The sequence below is a fragment of the Belonocnema kinseyi genome, chromosome 4, assembly GCF_010883055.1.
Source record: "Belonocnema kinseyi isolate 2016_QV_RU_SX_M_011 chromosome 4, B_treatae_v1, whole genome shotgun sequence".
NCBI classification, from domain to species: domain Eukaryota; kingdom Metazoa; phylum Arthropoda; class Insecta; order Hymenoptera; family Cynipidae; genus Belonocnema; species Belonocnema kinseyi.
In genome coordinates, this window is record NC_046660.1 from 10297441 (window position 1) to 10321532 (window position 24092).

General features: G+C 26.6%; 1 protein-coding gene across 2 annotated transcripts in view; it reads right to left on the reverse strand.

Annotated features, from left to right (window-relative positions):
- Window positions 1-24092, reverse strand: part of LOC117170643 (vacuolar protein sorting-associated protein 13) — a 171335-nt gene that overhangs the window by 14977 nt on the left and 132266 nt on the right. For both annotated transcript variants that reach the window (XM_033357554.1, XM_033357553.1), the window contains exons 40-44: window positions 15397-15635; window positions 13212-13374; window positions 9788-10004; window positions 5295-5470; window positions 938-1057 (exon numbers count right to left, since the gene is read on the reverse strand). In XM_033357554.1, coding sequence (XP_033213445.1) covers window positions 938-1057; window positions 5295-5470; window positions 9788-10004; window positions 13212-13374; window positions 15397-15635 — 915 coding nt within the window. The remainder of the gene's footprint in view (window positions 1-937; window positions 1058-5294; window positions 5471-9787; window positions 10005-13211; window positions 13375-15396; window positions 15636-24092) is intronic.

A 24092-nucleotide genomic window follows, 5' to 3' on the forward strand; every position in this document is an offset into this window, starting at 1 on the left:
GAACACCAAAATTAAACAATTTCGATTAAAAATTAAACATTTTTTAAAAAGATCAATCAAAATTGTAATGTTCAATTCAATCGTCGTAAATTTAAAGTCAAATATTGCTACATATTAACTAATTATTCTTTTTCTTAATTAAAAATTTTTTTAATTGAATGGATTAAAAATTGAATATTTTCGACTGAACCAATATTTTATAAAAAATATATTATTATGAAGTTACTGTTACTTTACAAATATTCTACAAAGTTTTAATAGGACGTTTGCATTCTTTCAAGAAACATTAAAAATTGAACAATTATATTTTTTTAAGAAACTGAACACTTCTTAAATTAACAGTTGAATTATTTTTATTTTAAATAGTTTAAAACCTCAAAATTAAGAAATTTTGAAACACTTACATGTCGTTTTACATTTTTTTTCAATCAAATTTTTTTTTCTATTTTGTCAGAACTTCTAAACACCTTTTAAAATGGTTCGAACTTTTTCCTAACATTTTTTGTAACCGTTTTTTTAATATCCTGAAATTCTTTTTTAAATTTAACATTTTTAAATACATTTCAATTTTACAAATAATTAATTTATATTTACAGTTGATCAAATACAATTTTTTTTCTAAATTAAAAATCTTAGATTTGAAACTCTTATAATTATTAATTGTTTATGTCTTTAAAACAGCATTTTAAAATTCTTTAAATTAAGATATAAGATTAAAAATGAAAAATTGAAATTTAAATCAAAGTTGGCCAGATTTCTTTTCTGAAAATTTGTAAAATTCCAACTTTCAACTCTGAGCCTACAGAAAGGTTCGCAAGTAAAATCGGTTTTTAATATTTATTTAATCAAATAACGCCTTTTTTCGGAACACCCAACTGAATATGCTTCTAAAAAAAAGTGAATTAGTTTGATTAATTGGAAATAGGTAGGTACGCACCTTCAAAGGAGAGAAGTGAAGCAAATCAAAGAAATTCTTTTGCTCAGCTGTTGTGATCAAGCTCACGTGGTGCATCAAAGGTTCGTCTACCAACTTCATATCAGTTTGGAAGAGCTCGCTCTATATTACAAGAATATAAAAAAAATCTTTAGTAACAGTTCCAATTGGTTCTGAAATTTGTATTTTATTGAGAGAGATACAGGGTCTAACATTTTTTCCAATCTTTCAGTGAGAAAAAGAAACAGCTGTTAAATTGTTAAACCAAAAACATAAATCTTCTACAAAACAGTTGAGTTTTTACAACAAAAATATTTTATTTCAACAAAAAAGGTTTGTCTTCAAACCGAAAATATTAAATATTAACAAAATGGTCCATTTACAACCCTAAAATATAAATTTTGAACAAAAATATTAATTTTTAACGTTTTAAAGTAAATAGTTGCATTTTGCACAGATTAATGTTCAACTCAAAAGTTATTTTTTTTAAACAGAAAAGATGAAATTTCCACCGAAAAGAGATAACTTTTCAAACAAACAAATAAATAATTTTTATGAAAAGTGTTGAATTTTCAAATAAAAAAATATTTTTAGTAAAAAAAAAAAACGTAATCAAATCATTGAGTTTTTAAGGCAAAAAGATCAATTTTTTACAAAGAATTCGAATTTTCCATAAAAATGTTAATTTTCAGACCGAAAAAAATATATTTTCAGCAAAAAATTCTTTTTCTACCAAATAGCGGGATCTTTTACTAAAATAGTTAAATTTTCATCCAAAAAATATTAATTTTAAAAACGAAAAACATTAATATTCAGCAAAAAAGTTTCTGTTCAATCAAATATTGTAATTTTCTATCAAAATTGTCAAATTTGGAACCCAAATAGATGAATTTTCTACAAAATAGTTGAATTTTGAACAAAAAAGTTTATGTTCAAACAAATTCTTAAATTTTATGCATAAAAAATTGAAATTTCAACTCAAAAAGCTCGATTTTGAACAAAAAATGGAATTGCTATATTTTCAGTTAAAAAAATTAATCTAAACAAAGAAACTAATTTCCAAAAAAAAATAATTTTCAAAAAAACAAAAAAATAATTTTTATAAAATGTATTGTATTTTCAAATAAAAAAGTATTTTTAGTAAAAAAAACATAATCAAATCCTTGAGTTTTTAAGGAAAAAATATCAATTTTCTACAAAGAATTCGAATTTTCAACAAAAAGGTTAATTTTACAGCGAAAAATATATATTTTCAGCAAAAAAGTTCTTTACCAAATAGTGGAATTTTTTACCAAAATAGTTTAATTTTAATCCAAAAAATATTAATTTTCAAAACGAAAAACATTCATTTTCAGCAAAAAAGTTTATTTTCAATAAAACAATTTAATTTTCTATAAAAAACGTCATATTTTTAACCCAGAAAGACTAATTTTCTACAAAATAGTTGAATTTTTAACAAAAAAGTTAATTTTCAAACAAATTCTTAAATTTTGTGCAAAAAAACAATTAAAGTTTCAACTAAAAAAACTCAATTTTGAACAAAAAATGGAATTACTATATTTTCAGTTAAAAAAATTAATCTAAAGAAAGAAACTAATTTCAAAAAAAAAAATAAATAATTTTCAAAAAAACAAAAAAATAATTTTTATAAAATGTGTTGAATTTTCATATAAAAAAGTATTTTTACTAAAAAAAACATAATCAAATCCTTGAGTTTTTAAGGAAAAAATATCAATTTTCTACAAATCATTCAAATTTTCAACAAAAAAGTTCATTTTCAAGCGAAAAATATATATTTTCAGCAAAAAAGTTCTTTTTTTACCAAATAGTGGAATTTTTCACCAAAATAGTTAAAATTTAATCCAAAAAATATTAATTTTCAAATAAAAAAAAACATAATCAAATCCTTGAGTTTTTAAGGCAAAAATATTAATTTTCTACAAAGAATTCGAATTTTCAAAAAAAAGGTTAATTTTCAAACAAATCCTTAAATTTTATGCATAAAAAATTGAAATTTCAATTAAAAAAGCTCGATTTTGAACAAAAAATGGAATTGCTATATTTTCAGTGAAAAAAATTAATCTAAACAAAAAACTAATTTCCAACAAAATAGTAAAATTTTCAACCAAAGAGATAAATTTTCAGCTAAGCTGATGAATCTTTAGCCAAAAAAATGATTTTTTTTACAAAATAGTTCAATTTAAAAAAAAACTCAATTTTTAATCTAATACTTGCAATTTTGATAGAAAAAGATAACGTTTCAACCAAAAGATGAATTTGCAAATAAAAAAATCGCACATTTTCTAGAAAAGAATTTTCGACAAAATAGTCAACTTTTTACGCAAAGAAATTAATATCCAACTAAATTAATAAATCTATAACTAAAGAAATTAATTTTTAACAAAACAATTTAATTTCCAAACAAGAAAGGTTTTTTTAGGATAAAAAGAAAAAGCTATTGAATTTTTTAGTTAAAATGACGAATTTCCTATAAAACAGTGAAATTCTCAACACAAAAAATTACATTTGTATCAAAAGATTTTCAAATAAAAAAGACGAATTTTTAACAGAATACTGAAATTTCAATAACAAAATTTATTTCTAAACCAAATAGATAATTTTTTTTACCAAAATAATAGGTACAATTTTTAACCCAAAAATGGATATTTTAAACAAAGTAGTTGAATTTTTAAACCAATATAAGATAGTTAAATTTTCTAATTAAAAGATGAACTTACAACTAAATAAAAAAATTTTCAATGAAACAATGAGTTTTTAAACAAACATGCGGATTTTGAACCAAAAAGATTAATTTTCTACCAAAAAGACGAATTTTTCACCGAAGAGATGAGATTTCAACTAAACTGATGAATCTTCACCCCAAAAGTGAAATTTTAACAAAATACCTAGTTCATATTTTGAACAATTAATTGAATTATATAAAAAAAAAACAATTCACAACAAAATTTCTAATACTTCAAGCATAAAATATTTGTATTTTGATCACAAAACTGTTGAATTCGACAAAAAAGTTAATTATGAACAAAATAGTTGAATTTTTGAATCAGAAAGATGAATTTAAAAAAAAAAATTGTAGGTTCAACAAAAAAAAATTCGTCAGTGAATCAAAAAAAAAATTGCAACCTAATTATTGAATTTTTTCAATAAAGAAAAAATGCATTTTCTAGAAAAAATTTGAATTTTCAGCAACTTTCTCCTTTTGTTGAATCAAATATTTTTTATTGTCTAACAATTTTTATAGAAAGTAGAACCATAAATAAAGAATTTTTCTATATAAATAAGTCGTCTTTGAAATCCTTGAAATCTTTGTGTAATCTTGTAACGTCTATGAAATATTTTTAAATTTTTGCAAAATATTTAAAATCCTTAAAATCGTTAAGATTCTTGAAATCTTTGAAATATTTGTGAAAGCTTTCTTTCATCTTTCTTTGTGAAATCTTTTGTGTTCGTTTAAAATCCTTGAAATCGTTTGAAATCTCCTCAAATTTGTTGAAATCTTTTAAAATTTTTGAAATATTTGTATATTTTTATATTCTTTTGAAATCTTTATAAAATTTTAATGAAATCTTTTTGAACCCTTTCTGAAATTCTTAGTATTCATTTGAAATTATTAAAATATTTTTATCCTGTGTAAAAACTTTCGAAATCTTGAAAAATCTTTCAATCTTCAAAATCTTTGAAATCTTTTGAAAGTTTTAAAATCTTTGGAATGTTTGAAATCTTTGTGAAATCTTTGAAATCTCGCGTACACGCCTGTTTCAAATCATAAAAATCCTCGCAATCTTTATAAAATGTCCGAAATTTTTATGAAATCTTTGAAATTTTTGCTAAAATTTTTTTATTCGTTGAAATCATTGAATTATTTGAAACCTTATTAAAACCTTTTCAAATCTTCTCAAATGTTTTGAAACCTTTTGAAATAATTTTATATCTTAGAAATGTTTTAAATTATATCTTGATAAATAAAAAACTTTTAGCATTTCAATAAAAGAACTGTTTAAAAAGAAAACAAAAAAAATCAAAGGTTCCCGTGAAAAATTCAAAGAGATTTCCAGGTTTTCAAGATTAAAAAAAATGAAAGGAGAATTCCAGGTTAGAATTTAACTTAAAAAGTGATAAAATAAAGTGAAATCTGGGAAGTACTGTGAAGCCTGCAATAAATAATAATTTAAATAATTCATAGATTAAAGCACAATAGTTTAACTAAACTTTGAAGATTATTTACCAAACTTTTAAATTATTGGTTAGAAAACGGGAAATTTTGTTTGGAAAATAAAATAAAATTTATTATTTAAAACCATAGAAAGAGTGTCGGACTCAAAAATATTCTTAAACTCACCTCTTGTGAATCGTTGGCTTCATCAGCTTCAAACAAAGCAGCCAAAGCGTTCATAAATGCAATGTCCACTTTCACGTGGAATTCCTGGACAAGAACTTTGAAGTAGCGGAATTGCTGGACAGTACTGTGTTCTAGCAATCGCTTCACCATACTGAGTTCAGCAAAAGGCTTCATAACTTGAAAAATAATCCGATTATTTATCAGGGTGGCGGTTTTAAAGAATGAAAAAAAAAATCCGGGTTTTTCCCGGTTCACAAACATTTTTCACAGTCAATGAAATTTATAAGATTGAATTATAAAGCCAAAAATATATTCATTTGCAGTAATACAAAATAAATGACAAATTAAAACATTCAAAGTGGAACGAGACAAATTAAAAATATAAATTTTATAGATTCAAATTAACTTCCAAAAATATAAATCCACGTTATCATTTTCAATGCTCTAAATTGAAGAATCAATCAATGCATTCAAAAATTTCTTTAAATTACATTATATTAAGCATTTGAAGGTTGAAACGTTTAAAAATAGAACGATTAAATTTTTTCTACAAGCTAAACACTTTCTAAATTTAAATTTATTGTTATTTTAAATAATTTAAAAATCTTTAAAATGCTTAAAAATTTTATTTGAAACATCTTTTACAATTATTTGAATTTTCCTCAAATTTTTCTTCCTAATTTTTTTCTAATTCTACCAAATTGAACAAATTTCCTTCAAATCCTCCAAATTCATTTTTAATAATGTCGTAAATCTTTTTAAATATTCACTTCAAATTAATTTTTCTATAAAATTGTAACGTTCAACGTTTAGTTTTTTAAATAGTTTTGCACATTTAGTTTATAATTAATGGTTTTAAATGAAGTCAGACATTTCTAAATATTAACTGTTCTTTTTCCTAATTGAAAAATTTCAAATTGAATTGTTTAAAAATGGAATATTTTAAGCTGAAATAATATTTTTAATTTAATAAAAGCCTTCGATTATAAATCTATTATTTTAAAGTTATTTAATTCTTAAAATGCTTCAAAAATTTATTTGAATAACAGGAAATATTTACATGTTGTTTGACATTTTTTCAAATTTTTAATTATTTAAAAAAATTTGTTCAGAAATTTGAAACACCTTTTAAAATTATTCGAATTTTTCCAAACATTTTTCCTATACATTTTTTTTAAATTCTGCCACCTTGAAAGAATTTCCTTGAAATCCTCCAAATTCCTTCTTAATAATTTAGTAAATCTTTTTAAATATTCACTTCAAATGAATTTTTCGAAATAAAAATCATTTTCAATTTTTTTATAAAATATTTTTTATTCTTCTGAAGCCTTTTAAAATTCTTAAAAAACTTATAAAGTTTTGTTCTATATCGGTACACGTAGAAGCTTCGTTTAAATTATTTAAAATCATTTCAAATTTTAATTAAATTTGAATTTTTTTAAACTTCTAAATATTTCTTCAACTTATTGAACTTGCAAATAAAATTTTTGTTAATAGAACAATTAAAATTGCAACGTTAAATGATTAGTTTTTTAATATTTTTGAATATGTAATTTATAATTACTGGTTTTAAATGAAAAGTCAGATATTTCTAAATATCAATTGTTCTTGTTCCTAATTGAAAACTTTCAAATTGAATTGTTTAAAAATGGAATATTTTAGACTGATATAATATTTTTAATTTAATAAAAGCCGTTAGAATCTGCAAATTTTGAAATTATGAACTGATTCCAAATCGTCTTGTAAAATTAATTAATATTTACTTTTTAAATCTTAAAGTACAGTTCAATTTTATCGAAAATCTTAGACTTTAAACGCTTCTAAATTTTAATTCTTCTCTGTATTTAAAACTGAGCAATTTAAAGTTTAAAACGTAATTCTGGGACCTTAAAAAACATTAAAATGATTATAATAATTAATTAATAGTTACGTACATAAAAATAAAATTGTAAAAAAATGTTTTTTTCTAATCATTCCCTAATTTTTTTCAAATACCCAAAAAATATATCTCCAAATTTGAGTGAAATCGGTTAATATTAACTTTTAACAAAGTAGTTCAATTTTAAACGAAGTAGTTAAATTTAAAAAAAAAAACCAGGAATTTTCAACCAAGGAAGAAAGGAAAGAACAAAAAATTCGACCTAATTGTTGAATTTACAAACCAAAAAGACGAATTTCCTACAAAACAGTTGAATTTTTGACAAAACCGACAATTTTTCAAATGGATAGATGAATTTTCTATCAAAATAGTTGAATTTTCAACCAAAAAAAGATGAATTGTCGACAAAATCGTGACATTTTTAATCAAATTTTGTAAGCTTCAACTTCATCACAAGAAAATAATTTTCAACCCAAAGAGGCGAAAAGATATCTTTTCCTATTTTAAAGGATAAAAATTCTTAATATTTTTAATAGATTATGAACTAAAAAACTGGTTAAATAATTCAAAGTATTTTCTTAAAAATTCGTCTTTTATGATTGAATTCAATTGTTTTTTATTTAAAATTAACATATTTTTTATTTGCAAAATAAAAATAATTGTTTTAAAATTCAAGAGCGTAGAATTACTTAAAAAATTAAATTTTTTAAACTAAATATTCTACTATTAGGTTGAAAATTCATACTCAGGTATTTAGTTGAAATTTTGTCTTCTTCGATAGAAAATTCATTTATTTTTGAGTTTATTTTGTTGAAAATTCGTCCTTTTTACATGAATTTAACTGTTTTCTATTTCAAATTAAATATTTTTTTATTGAAAATTCAACTACTTAAATAAAAGTTGAACTACCTTTAAAAAAAATTATGTTCATCATTCGTCTTTTTGGTCGAACATTCATCTTTTTTGGTTTGTAAATTCATCTCTTTCTGTAGAAACTTGATCTTTTCGGATGAAAAATTCAATTGCCTAGTTAACAATTACTCTGTTTTGATTCAAAATTTATGTTTTTTGTTGCAAATTTAACTATTAGTTAAAAATGTATATATTTTGTTGTGAATTCATCTCTTGTGATCAAAAATGAATTTTTTTCGTTGAAAATTTAACTATTTGGTTAAAAATGCAACTTTTTGCTAGAAAATAAATTTTGTAGTTAAAAATGCAACTGTTCAGTCGAAAATTAATCTCTTTTAGATAAAGATTTTTTTTTAATTAGTTATTTTTTTTGTTAAATCCAACTGTTTTGTATTTCAAATTGAAATTGAAATTTTTTTATAATTAAACTTATTGGAACCAATTCAATTGTTTTCTTGAAAATTCTTCTTTTTTGCTTAAAAATGCAATAATTCGATTGTACATTTTTTTTTCCTTTTTGACTCACATTTTTGGTTGAAAATTCCACTATTTTTTTAAAAATAGCTTTGAAAATTGATCTCTTTCTGTAGAAATTTTTCCCTTTTGATCTAAAATGTAATTTTCTGGTGAAACATTAATGCGCTTTGGTGGAAAATTCGCCTTTTTTGGTAGAAAACTCAACTTTTGTTGAAAATTAATCTCGTTTTTTGAAAATTCGACATTTTTTTTAATTGATTTATTTTTGTGTAAATTTAATCTTTTTTGGGTTCAACATTTATTGCATATTTAACTCCTTAGTTGAAATTTGAACTACTTTATTAAGAGTTAACTTTTTTGAACGATGATTAATAATTTCAGTTAAAAATTCCTTTTTTCTTGGTTAAGCTCAAGTTTTTCACCTGAAAATTGAACTATTTTGAAGAAAATTCAACTGCATGGTTGAACATGAACTTTTTTGTTGAAAAATCATATTCTCGTCTTGTAAATTGAACTGTGTTGTAGAACGTGCGTCTTTTAGGCTTAAAAATTCAACTATTTCCTACAAAATTAAACTAGTATTTTGAACATTCATTTTTTTTTAATTGAAACATTAATTTTTAAAATAAAATTTAAACTGCGCCATTTGTGTTTAAAACGTATCTTTTTTTGGTTACAAAGTTCAAAGATTAGGGAACCAACATCTGTTCTGTTGAAGATTCGTATTTTTTGGTAGAAAAGTAATCTTTCTGATTGAAAATTTAATTTTTTGTTTCACAATTATAATATTTGATTTCATATATTCATCTTTTTGATGGAAAATTTACTTATTAGGTTGAAAATCCAACTTTTTATAGCATGCTCATCTTAAGGTTAAAAGTGAAAATGTTGGATTAAAAATTAATCTCTTCTAGTTCAATATTCAACTATTTTCTTGGAAATTTATCCTTTTTCGTTCAACTCAACTGTTTTTAATTTAAAATGAAAATATTTTCTTTCTTGAAATATCGGCTATTACATTTTTTGTTGAAAATTTATCTTTGTTCGTTGTAAATTCAACTACTTAGATGAAAGTTTAAATGATTTATTAATTAAGGAAAAAAACAGTCAAATCAACTCAAATTTGGTGAATTTTTTTTTTTTTTGAGTATTTGGACAAAACTAGGGGGTAAGAAGAAGAAAAAAAATAATTTGGAAAAATGAGAGACATATTATTATATAATACCTGTGCTCAGAGTGACACTCTTTGGCGGTGGTACAGGTGCCAAAATGACAGGAAAGATACATTCGGAGAGCTGATTGTCAATCTGAAGTTTATTAATTTTCGCGTGCAGATGGACTTGGTGGACTGAAGTTCGATACTGAATCCACAAACCAGTTTGAAAAGTTCGTCGCATATATCGACGATGAGGCTTCAGCATCTCCATATTCAAATAATCCACCTGTAAATATTTATTATTTTGATCTAAAGCTTTGAAAATTTTAATTAGTTTAAACATCCTTTAATACAACAGCAAAAAGTTGCAAAATAAATTAATTTTGGAAACAAATACTTACAATTTTCATTAAAAATGGAATAGTTAAGCTTTGGACTGTAAAAAATAATTTCGAACAAAAAAATAACGGATTTTCAAGTTATTAGATCAATTTTTATGTATTATTAAAATAATGTTAAAATTAATAATTAAATTAAAATAATTTTCAACCGGACTGATGAATTAAAAAAAATGACGAATCTGTAACTGGAATAGTTGAATTTTTAACAAGAATAAATTAATTTTAATAAAAAAGATAAACTGTAAAGCAAAACTTAAATAATTATTTATTTTTAAGTGTAAAAGATTAAAGATTAACCAAATAGTTGAATTTTCAATTAAAATTGTAAATCTTTAACTAAAAATTTAATAATTAAATTTTCAATGAAAAAATTAATGTTGAGCCATAAACATAAATTTTTTAATAAAATTATGGAGTATTTAACTGGAATAACAGCTAGATTTTCAGTTTAAAGATAATAACAATTTTCAACCAAAAGAGAAACAAATTTTTGACAAAAAAAATCATTTTCATCCAAAGAAGAAAGAAGTGTTCAAGTAAATTGCTCAAATTTTAACCAAAGAAATGATTTTTTATTTAAAATTATTAATCTTTAAACAAAAAAATAATTTTCAACAAACGAGTTTAACTTTCAATCAATTAATTCTTGTTTCCAACCTAAAATATGAATTCTTAACTAAAATGGCAAATATTTCGTTGAATTACTTAAATTTTTGATCGAAAAGAAAAATTTTTAAACAATGATATTAACTTTTAAAGAAAAAAATTATTTTATTCCAAACCAGTCGATTTTATAACAAAAACGTCGTTTTTTAAACAAAATACGCGAATTTTAAACATAACACGTGAATTTGAAACGAAATAAGTAAATTTTTTATTTAAAAAGACAAATTTATATCCAAATTGTTGATTTTTGAAGTGTTAAATGTCAATTCTCCATCCAAAATAGTTAAATTTTCTACGGAAATATTGAAATTTTTAGTTAAAAAATTTATTATCAACAAAGTAGTTATATTTTTAAAAAGAGATTAATTTTCATTTCAAATGATGAATCTTTAACTAGAATCGTTGAGTTTTTATCTAAAAAAATGAGTCTTTAACTAAAACAACAAATTTCAAACTGAAATAGTGGAATTTTCAAAAATAAACAATAATTTTTTTAACAAAACGATAAATTGTTAACCAAAGCTTAAATAATTATTTATTTTTAAGTTGAAAAGACTAATGTTTGATCAAACAGAAAAAAATTTCAACTAAAATTTTTAATCTTTAACTGCAATAGTTGGATTTTAAACAAGAAAGATGAATTTGCAACTAAAATGATGAAAATTTAATTAAAATAGATACATTTTTTATCAAAGATGTGAATTTTCCACTAAAAAATACCATTGTTTAACTAAAAATTTAATAATTAAATTTGTAATCAAAAAATGAATGTTAAAAAAAACACATAAGAATTTTGATTTTAAATTATAGAATATTCGAATAGAATAACATTTTTCAGTTAAAAAATAATCATAATTTTCAACCAAAAGAGAAACAAAAAATTTAAAAAATAGTTAAATTTTCGGCGAAAAACTTTCATTTTCATTCAAAGAAAAAACAATTTTTCAATCAAATAGTTCATATTTTAACCAAAGAAAGGATTTTTCATTTTAAATTATTAATCTTTAAACAAACAAATTCATTTTCAACAAAAGAGATGAACTTTCAATCAAGTAATTTTATTTCTAAACTAAAAAATGAATTTTTGACTAAAATGATAAATATTTAGCTGAAATATTTGAATTTTTAACCAAAAAGAAGAATTTTTAGCCAATGATATTAACTATCAAAGAAAAAAATTATTTTCTACCAAAAAAGTCGATTTTTTATGAAAAACGTAGTTTTTGTAACAATAAACATGAATTTTAAACGAAATAAGTGAATTTTTTAATTTAAAAAGACAAGTTTACATCCAAATTGTTGAATTTTTAACTATAAAAGCTCAATTTTCCACAAAAGATAGGGAAATTTTCTACTGAAATAATTAAATTTTTAGTTAAAAAATTAATTTTCAACAAAGTAGTTATATTTTTAAAAAGGGATGAAAATTGTTGAAATTGCGATAAGAAAAGATCTGCTTCTAATCAAAAATAGAAATTAAAAAATTTTCAGTTCAAGGAATCTTTAACTCTAACAGTTAAATTTTTATCAATATGATGAATCTTAAACTAAAACAGTTAAATTTTATACTAAAAAAGGCGAATTTTTCACAAAGTAAATAAATTTATAAACAACTATTTTAATTTCTCACTAAAAAATTTCAATTTTCAACCAAACAGTTGAATTTTCATCTAAAATGATACATTTGTAATAAAAAATAGAATCGTTAGATCTTCTTTTAATATTCAATTTTCTACTAGAATAGTTAAATTTTTAGTTAAAAAGAAAACGCTTTTTCAACAAAGTAGTTACATTCTTTTTTAAAAAAGATGAATTTTCAATTAAAATTATAAATCTTCAACTAAAAAAAAAATAATAAAAGAATTGAACTTTTAAGTTAAATTTTTAACGAAAGAAAGATGGTTTCGCAACGAAAAATGTAACGATATTTTCTATTATAATTCAGGAATATTTCCTCTTTGAAATACTATTTCTACTCTAGAAAACTGCTCGAAGTACTCTCTTTTTCCAAAAATTTGAGAAGGAACTTTCAAATTGTGACCAAATTTTAACTTGGAAAAGGGATTGTTTGAAATTCATATTTTCTACATCCGAATTATGTTTTTTTACGGAAACTCTCTGTCCTAAAATAAAGACAATAACAAACCAAAATTGCAAAAGGTTTTTCCTAGAATGGAAAATAATAAACACTCAAAAATAATCTATGATTTAATTAAGAGTAAACTGAGATAATCTGAAAAATCGACGACTTTAGATAAAGTAGAAATGACTTTAATAAATTTACCATAATTATTAAAATAATGAAAACTTGAATTTTACTCCAATCTGAATGAAATTCCTGGTTTTTAAATGAAATTTCCGGTCATTTCCGATCGCCACCCTGTTAGCAGAAATATTTGATGTTTTCAAATAAAAAAAGAAAATACCTCAAGTTTCGGCTCAAGCATCACTCGATATGGCGCTTCTTTATCAATTTGCAGTTCTCTCATATAACGCTGATATCCTTCTTCGATTAGGTTGACTTCACACGTGTTCAAAGCACGCCAGCGACTTCCAGCCGATTTTCGATTCTCCCAAATAATACCGGAACTACAATTTAAAATATGAATTTTTTATTTATGCTTTCAAAATTTACTTTATGTTTCCATTAAATAATAAACGAGACAGTTGCATTTTCAACCAAATATAGTTGAATTTTCAAGCTGAAAAGACGTATTTTTGAGAAAACAGTTAAATTATCAACTGGAAAAATTGAATTTTCAAAATAAGATCATTTCCCACCAAGAAAGATTGATTTTCAATCGAACAGTTAAACTTCCAACAAAAATGATTAATTTTAAACAAAGAGAGATGAATTTAAAAAAAAAAAAGAATTTTTATCCAAATAGTTGAATTTTCAACCTACCAAAAGCCGTTGCATTTTCAACCAAATAGTGAAAATTTTGAGCTAGAAAGATAAATTTGGTAGAGAGCAGTTGAATTATCAACCAAAAACAGAGACAAGATTTTAATAAAACAGTTAGAATTTTAATCAAATAGTTAAATTTTCAAATACCTCGTGATAAATTCTCAATCAAAAAGGTAAAATTTTTTACTTAATAGAACGAATTTTAAGAAAAATATTTAAATTTAACACCAAGAAAGATGACTTTTAACTAAATAATTGAACTTTCAAATTTACAGTTGAAATTTCAACCTACAAAAATGAAATTTCCAAAAAATTGAAAATTCGAAGCAGATAAAATAAAACTTCACGAAAAAAATGTATTTTCAACCAAACATTTGCATATTCAACCAAATAGTGGAGTTTTGAAGCAAAAAGATTACTTTTTTAGAAGACAGTTGAATTTTCAACAAAAAAAGTTATTCTCGACCTAAAAAAGATAATTTTTTAAGTAAATGATTATATTTATAAGTAAATAATTAAATTTGTAACCGAATAGTTGAATTATCAACCTACAAAGATGGATTTTCCAAAAAATGGTCGAATTTTCCATTGGAAAAGATAAAATATCAAATAAAAACATTTGCGTTTTCGATCAAATAATTTAAATAAAAAAATATATTAATTTTTAACCAAACATTTGCATTTTCAACAAAATAGTAGGATTTTTAATAAAAATATAAAAGAATTTTTTAGAAAACAGCCGAATTTTCAACGAAAAACCTAATTTTTCACCAAAAAAGATAAATTTTCAAGCAAAATAAATGAAAGTTTAGTCAAATAATTGAATTTTCAAGCCAAAAAGACGATTAAAAAAAAGCAGTTGAAACAAATTAATTGAATTTTTAACAAAAGATGACTTTTTAAACAAAATAATTGAATTTTAATCAAGAAAGTTGAACTCTCAACCTAAAAATGTGGATTTTTAAACAAAAAATATTAAATTTCAACCAAATACTTGCATTTAGAACGAAATAGTTGAAATTTTGATCAGTAGACGAATTTTTAACAAGATAATAGAATTTGTATCCAATGAGATGAATTTTAAAGCAAAAAAGAAGACTTTTTTAGAAAACGATAATGAATTTTTATCTAAATAGTTAAATTGTTAAATAAAAAGGTTATTTTTAAACACAAAAGATGAATGTTTAATCCAAAAGAACGAATTTTCAATAAAATAATTTAATTTTCCCATAAATAGTAGACTTTTCAACTAAAATGAATTATCTTTCAACAAAAAATAGTTGGATTCCCTTATTTGTTTCTATTAATTCAGTTCAAATTTAAGACGAAATTCCCATATAAATGTTATTACAATTTTCAAAGCTCTAATAAAAATTATATTCTAAAATTTTGAGCAAAATCACCTGGAAGGAATTAAATACTGTCCGTCCCTTTTTAATTAAGAAGCAAAACAATTTTCCATTAGTTGCAACACAATATTTTTGTTTTAGGAATAAAATTTTTTTGTTTCTGCCGCTTTTTTTTAAATTTATAAATCTTATTTTTTTACTTTCATATTTTATTTGGATTGCCCAATAAAATTATTATATGAAAACAAAGAATTGAAATACAAAATGTATCTCTTTCATTATTCGGACGAAATTCCAACCACATTTTTTAATATAATAAATAAATATTCTGATAAAAAATGACGACATACATACCTTGCGATACACATATATAAAAGTTCGGCTCTAGTAACATTGTTTACGAGGGACAATCCAACTCCGTGTATACTCAATGTTATTTCCTGATCAAGAGTTTCAAGATCGCCAGCCAGCTGACAATCTTCTGCTATTTTCAAACTTGTTGTGAACAGGAGTACTCTCTGAGTACCATCCAGAAAAGACACATAGAATACCTCCTGGTCAATGTCTTGTAATTGGAAAGTTCCCAAATTGTCCTTTAAAAAGAACGGAAACAAATTTTATCCTCCAGATTTTAAATTCATCATCCTTTGAATTCAATTACAGACTTGTCAGCCAAAAATTCTCTCAAAATAGAAAAAATAGGGTGATTTTTTACGTTAATTCAAGCAAAAGATCAAATTTCTAGCAAATAATAGCATTTTGAACTAAACGAGATTAATTCTGAACCAAAAATATACTAAAATTAACTAAAAAACAAGTTAAATTTAAAAAACAGATTGATTTAACCAAAAAGACGAATTTTGAATTAAATAGTTCAATTTTCTATCAGAAAAATGAATTTTCAACTAAAATTATGAATCTTAAACAAAAAAATGAATTTTTAACAATGAATTCAACTTTCAATCAAGTACTAGAATTTTCAATAATAAAAGGTGAATTTTGAACAAAAAATTTGATCTTGTTTACCAAAATCGGTACGATTTTTACCTAAAGATGAGTTTTCTATTAAAAAAAATTTCAACAAAGTAATTGAAGGGTGTCTTATTTAAGTAAAAAAAAATTCTTTTCTACAAAATTATAAATTTTCAAACCAAAAAGAGGAATTTTTAACAAAAAAAGATGACTTTTACACCAAAAATGTAACATTTCTACCAACCGATAAATCTTCTATCCAAATGGGCGAATGTTCAACAAAAAATGAAATTTGTAACCAAAAAGTAGAATTTTTAATCAAAAGAGATTATGTATGAACAGAAAATATAATAGAAGACTTTTTAAATAAAAATAATTAATTTTCAACCAAAACATGTAAATTTTTAACAAAAGATGGTATATTCTCAACCAAAATTGTAAGTTGTCCAATAAATGATCAATTTTCTAACTAAATAATATTGTTAACCAAAAGACATTCATTCTCAACCAAAAATCTAACTTTTAAATTAAAAACAATTAGCTTTCAATGCAAAAAAAATGTATTTTTAACCAACAATGGTCTCTTTTTTGTACTAAAAAATTATTTTTCTACCAAACGATGAATTTTCAACAAAACATTAAAATTTTTAACCAAAAGAGATCAATTATGCACCAAAAATATAAAACTAGACTAATTAAAAAAAAAGAAGTTTCAAACAAAAGATATGAATCCTGAATAAGAAATAGAAGAATTTTCAATTAAAATTAATTACCTTTGAGCCAAAAAAAGATCAATTTTCACCAAAAACATACGAGTTTTCTATAAGAAAAAATGAATTTCCTATAAAAACGATGACTTTTTACCAAACGATGAATTTTTAATCTAAAAAGACAAATCTTCAAAACAAAAAAAATAAATTTTTAACTATAGAGTAGAGTTTTTAACCAAGCAGTTGAGTTTCAAACACAAAAATATATTAATTTTAAGCGAAAAAATTAACAAATTTGAATAATGTTTCAAATAAAATATAAAAATATTTAAACTTTAAATCAAAAGAGACGATTTTTTTATGAGAAAGTTGGATCTACAATAAAAAAATGGTCAATTATCAAAAAGAAAAGATGAAGCTTCAACCAAAAACAGTTGCATTTTCAACCAAATAATTTAATTTTCAAAAGATTAAAATTAATTTTCAACCAAACAAATTAAATTTTGAAGCCAAAAAGACGAAAGTCAAATCTAATAACGGAATTATCAACTAAAAAAGACGAATTTTCATTACAAAAAATTAATTGTCAACAACAAAAAACGAATGATCAACAAAATAGTTAAATTTTCAATCAGAGAAATGAATTTTCAACTAAAATTATGGATCTTCAATAAAAAACAATGCATTTTTGACAATGTAGTTCAACTTTCAATCAAATACTAGAAATTTCAACCAAAAAAGGTTACATTTTTTACAAAAACGATGAGTTTTTAATCCAAAAAAAAAAACAATTTTCAACAAAATAATTAAATATCTTTTCTACTAAAATTTTCAAATCAACCCGACAAAATTTCTATCTAATAGTGGAATTTTCAACTAAAAAAGATTAATTTTTCAGCAAAAAAGAAAAGAGTCGAATTTTCATTTTGAAAAACTAATTTTCAACACTAGAAAAACGAAATATCAACAAAATAGTTACATTTTTAACCAGAGAAATGAATTTTCAACTTAAATTACGATTCTCGAACAAAAAAATTATCAACTTTCAACCAAGTACTTGAAATTTCAAACAAAAAAAATGAGTTTTCAACTAAAAATATGAATTTTCAACGAGAAATGGAATAGTTAAATTTAAGTTAAAACATTAATTTCCACCGAAAAAAACGAGTTTTGAACAAAATACATGACTTTTCAACCAATTAGTCGAATATGCAATAACAAATGTAAATTTTCAACCAAAATTGGAATAGTTAAATTTTCAGTTTAAAAATTAATCCAAGCTAACCAACATTAACCAAAATTAACTAAACGATAAGATTTTAAAACAAAGAGAAATTTTCAATAAAAAGAAGATGAATTTTCTACCAAACCATGAATTTTTAGTCCAAAAAGAAAAATTGGCAAAAAAATAATTAAATTTTCAATTAAATAGTAGAGTGTTTAACCAAAAGAGATCAGTTTTGAACCAAAATATTACAGTAGCTGTTTCAATTAAAAATAGTTAACTTTAAACAGAAGAGGATAACAGAAGAGATTAATTCTTAACCCAAAATATACTAAAAAAAACTTTTCAAACAGAAAAATTAACTTTCAACAAAAAAAGATTAATTTTTTTCAACCACATAGTAGAATTTTTAATCGAACAGTTGAATTTTCAATACGCAATATAAATTTTAAACTAAAAAATTAATGTTCAACCAAACAAATTGAATTTTCTACCAACATAGTTGAATTTTTAAAACAAAACGACGAAATATCAATCTCATTCTGATATTTTCAACTAAAAAAGTGAATTTTCGACCAAAGAAGAGAGTCCAATTCTCATTTAAAAAATTAATTTTCAATAAAAAACGAATTATCAACAAAATAGTTAAATTTTCAATCCGAGAAGTGAATGTTCAACTAATATTATGAATCTTTAACAACAACAGAATTGATTTTTCAATAATGCAGTTCTACTTTCTATGATGTACTAGAATTTGCAACCAAAAATAGTGTCTTGTCTAACAAAATCGGTAAGATTTTTACCAAATTATAAGTTTTCTATAAAAAAAAAACAAAAATTTCAACAAAGTAATCGAAGGGTGTCTTTTTTTAGTGAAAAAGAAAGGGACTTTTTACAAAATTACGAATTTTCAAACCAAAAAGAGGAATTTTTAACCAAAAAAGATGACTTTTACACCAAAAATGTAACATTTCTGCCAACCGATAAATTTTCTATCCAAATGGACGAATGTTCAACAAAAAATGAAATTTGTAACGAAAAAGTAGGATTTTTAATCAAAAGAGGGGATTTATGAACAGAAAATATAATAGGAGACTTTTTATATAAAAATAATTAATTTTCAACCAAAAGAGGTACATTTTTAACAAAAGATGGCATCTTTTCTACCAAAAAGGCGACTTTTCTAAAAAACGATTAATTTTCAATAAGAAAAGACGAATTTTCAAGAAAATAATTAAATTTTTAACCAGTGTTTTGAGTTTTAACCAAAAGAGAACAAAAAAGAATTAACTTTCAATCAAAAAATATTCATTCTCCTCCAAAAATGTAACTTTTCTACAAAAGGATAAATTTTCAATCCAAAAAAAACGAACGTTCAACAAAAAGACAAATTGTTAATCAAATCAGGTCAATTCTTAACCACAAATATAATTGTAGACTTTTCAATTGAAAAGAATAAACTTTCATAAAAAAGAGATGAATTCTGAATCAACAATATAATATGAGACTTCTCAATTTATAAGCAATTAAATTTCAACTAAAATTGTAATTTATCTTATAAAAGATCAATTTTCTATACAAAAAAACGAATTTTTAACGAAAAAGCCAAATTATCAACGAAATAGTATTATTTTTAACCAAAAGGGATTAATTCTGAACTAAAAATATAATAGAAGACTTTTTAATTCAGAGGATTAATTTTTTAAACAAAATAAATTAATTCTTAACCAAAAATGTAATTTTGTAATTAAAAAATAAGTAGCTTTCAATAAAAAGAATTAATTTTCAACCAAAAATCGTGTATTTTTTATCAAAAAGATGATTTTTCTACGAAAAGATGAATTTTCGATTAAATATTTAAATTTTTAACCAAAACAGATCAATTGTGCACTAAAAATATAAAACTAGACTTTTCAATAAAAAACAATGTACTTTCAACCAAAAATGGTGAATTTCAACCAAAAACTTTCGACTACACAGATAAATTTCTATCAAAAGGTGAATTTACCAAAAAAATGTGTATTTTCAACCAAAATTGGTAAATTTTCAACAAAAAAAGAAATGTTCAACAAATAACTTGAATTTTCCATCAAAAAAGATTACTAGTATCAAGCAAAGAAATTTTAATCCAAAAAGATGAATGTTCAACAAAATAGTTGAATTTTTAACCAAAAGTATAATATTGAACTTGTGATTTAAAAAAAAAAACTTTCAAGCAAAATAGATGGATTTAGAAACAAAAATATAATAGTGCACTTCTCAATTTATAAACAATTAAATTTCAACCAAAATTGAAATTTATCTAATAAGCAATCAATTTTCTACCCAAAAAGACGAATTTTGAACGAAAAAGCCGAATTACCAACCAAAAAGTTATATTTTTAACCAAAAGAGATTAATTCTAAACCAGAAATATAATAAAGACATTTTAATTAAAAGGATTTAATTTTTCAATAAAAGACATTAATTCTCAACCAAAAATTTAACTCTTGAATTAAAAACAATCAGCATTCAATGCAAAAAATGAATTTTCAACCAAAAATTGCATCTTTTTTTACCAAAAAAATGATTTGTCTACAAAAAGATGAAATTACCAAAAACATTTACATTTTCAACCAAAATTGGTAAATTTTCAACAAAAAGAGAAATTTTCAACAAATAAGTTGAATTTTCGACCAAAAAAGATGACTGCTATCAAGCAATGAATTTTCAATCCAAAAGAACGAATTTTCTATTCAAAAAGATAAATGTTTAACAAAATAGTTGAATTTTTAAATAAAAATATCCTCCCCTAGGGGCTGTAAGACCTTGTAGTTGGTGGGCAGACTTAAGCGTGTGGGACATAGGGGTCAAACGGACCTCGGCCTGCATGCGTATGGATATGAATGAAAGGATCCCTATAAACGGGCTCTCCTGGTATGCATGATTGTAGTATGATAGAAGAGTTAAAGAACCCAGCTAACACGGGCCTTCTGGATCCCTGGGTCGAGGTCTCCCCAGGACCGATCTCCGATTTCTGGCATCGGCACGGGAATAACCTGCGGCCCGCACAGCGACCAAGAAACAGCCCTCCGTTGGTATGGTGCCCTGCGAACGGGTATTCATTGAGTTGCTCAATCAATATGACCACCCCCCTAAGCTATGGGTGTAGAGTGATCGTGCCCATGGCACTTTGGCACATAGGGGTTACGAGGTGTCTTAACGGCATCTTAGGGACACCGGACGACCTCCCCGAGTAATTAGTCTCACCATTGCATGCGGGTCTCTGCAGGGGCGGACCTTTTATTTCCCTAGCTACTCGTGGGACCCGAAACGGAAGACGAAAAATTACCAAAAGGTGAAGGAGAAAGGGAGTTGGCGGAGGGGGGAAAGGGCGCGGTCCTAATGAGTCTAGCATAACCCTTTCATCCCAATCTGTCTCTCCGGCAAGCCTTACTCAGGCGGCGGCTGTGCCCCCAGCTCTTTCGGCAGCTGAGGGTGTGAGGGCCCCTCTGAGTGAGGCTATAAAAACGCGAGTGGCCAATCAGTCCCCCAATAAGAAGAAACGAATCAGCGGTTCCCGGAAAATGAGACTGAGGAGGCAAGCGCAGCGGGCTAGTGGAGCAGCTGCAGTGCATGACAAATCGACGACCATAACGCCGATAACCAGCACTGACGGCCGCTCAGAGGACTGACCCCCTGACTGTGGTCGTGACGGATACGAGATACCCGGACTCGCTGCTCACCACAGAGCAATTAGAGCTCCTCAGATAGGCTACCGGGAGGGCGCTCGAAAGAGTGTCCCCAGATCAATGGCCAAAATTTAAGACCTATTTCTGCAGGGGAGGGGTCTTTGTATTTGTGGCAGCTGACCCAGTGGCTAAAGCTTGGCTACACAAGTTTCTGGCCGAGACAAGGCCCTGCGAAGGCGCACCTCCTAAGGTGGGTGGGGTAGAGTTGTTCCAGACGCTGGTTAAGGCTACGGCGTGGTTCCCAGGTTCACTGATGAACCTGTATGTGGTTCTCCGTCGGCTGGAGGGATTCAACCCTTTACTTAAGACAACGTTCTGGCGGATCGTCAGGCACGATAGGAATTAGGAAGAGGACACAGCTGGAGAGGTTAAACATCTCCTAGTTGTACAAATTCCTGAGTCATAGGCGAGGGCCCTTGTGGCCCTCAACAACAGGCCCTTCTACCTTTATGGTTAGGTCAACTCTAAAGCGGCCAGCCAGGGGCAGGAGGAGCCTATCTTGCATTAACTTGCATCATAGCAAAGGCACCTCTGCAGTTTTGCAGAGGGGCATGGCTGTGAGATACACAGGTATCTCACTAATATAGGAACCCTGGTTGGTCCAAGATACCATTAGGAGCTTGGGGGGGGGGGCTGGTTTTTGTTACAGGGCACCTAAGGCGGCCAATCCAAGGGCATGCATACTGGCGAAGGGAGTCAACGTCGTCTCGCTGCTTGAGGTATGTTCCAGAGACCTGATGGTGAGTCACGGATCTTAAAAGAATAGGAAGGCTTGTCATGGGATCGGCTTACTTTCCATACTTTCCATACAACAGCGACACCAATCCACCAGTGGAGGTATATACACTGGTGGAATACTGCAAGGTAAGGGATCTTCCTCTTCTGTTGGGGTATGATGTTAACTCCCACCATACTTTGTGGGGTAGCACGGACATCAACTCAAGAGTTAATGACCAATTGGAGTACCTAATGACCACTGATTTAGATATTCTTAATACGGGGAACAACCTGAAGTTTCATAATTCGGTCAGGGAGGAAGTCATTGACATCACTCTCTGTACCAGTAATTTTACAGACAACATCAAGAGGTGGAGAGTCTCAGATGAACCAACTTTCTCAGATCACTCACTGATGGAGTTCGTGTTGGAATACGTTGTACCCATGGGCCTTAAATGGGTCAGAAATCGAAGAAGAACGGACTGGGGTCGGTTTTCCACAGAATTAAAAAGTGCACTCTCAGGGATGCCCAGGTCAATTAGAGACGTGGATACCCTGGATATGGCGGCTGAGATTTTCACGGAAGCCATCAAATCCACTTATGAAAGTAATTGTCGGCCTTCAAAAGTCCAAAAGGCTGGAGAGACACACCGGTGGAACGCGAAACTTGAAGAGCTTCTCAGGCAAACCAGAGAGTGGTTCAGATGTGCCACTTCTGGCAAAACGAAGGAACTATGGACTTCTTTCGCATCGATGAGGGAAGAGTATAGGAGTGCAATACGTAAGCCCAGACTGGACAAGCTGCTTTCTCGAAATTCGGATGCTATTCTCGGGACTCTAAAATTGCCCGGCGGGGAATACTCAGAGTCTGACGGGGATGCCTTGGCTCACCTGATCGAGGCACATTTTCCGGGCTTCACAAAGTTAGGAGATGGGGGGACGGCACCTCCGAGGCAAACAAAGCCGCCTGTGGCCTAACTGGGCTCGAAACGGCAGCTAGCCAACGAGATTGTGATCCCAGCCAGGGTCAGGTGGGCCCTAAAATCCTTCAGTCCTTACAAGTCTCCCGGCCCAGATGGTATATATCCAGTCCTCTTCCGGCGGCATGAAGGGGTGCGAGAGTAGTCTTTATTCCGAAGGCAGTCAGGATCGGTTATACTGCACCCAAGGATTTCCGACCCATTAGCCTCACATCTTTCCTACTAAAAACAGTGGAAAGACTCGTGGACTGATATATCCGCGATAACGTCTTGTCAAATAGTCCTCTTCACAAGCAACAACATGCCTGTAGGACTGGTCACTCGACTGAGACGGTCCCAATCACTGCAGTTAACCTAATTGAAGGACAACTGAAGCAGAAAGGTCAAGCGATTGGAACCTTCATGCACATCGAAGGAGCCTTTAACTACACCTCTGGAGAGGTGATCAGGGCGGCCATGATCGCACACGGGGTCGCAATTGCGACGGGGTCCTTCGCAACAGTTCTACAATCTAAGATTATGGCCTTGCTCCAGTGCGCCTATAAGGCAATGGAGTATGGCGGAAAAAGAAACATTCGCATCTGCTTAGATAGCAGTGACAGTCTCAACCCAGATAATAATAATAATAATAATAATAATAATGGCTCAGTTGGTTAGACACTTGGACTTCACCTCAGAGGTCCGGGGTTCGATCCCTGAGCCGGTACCTCTGGAA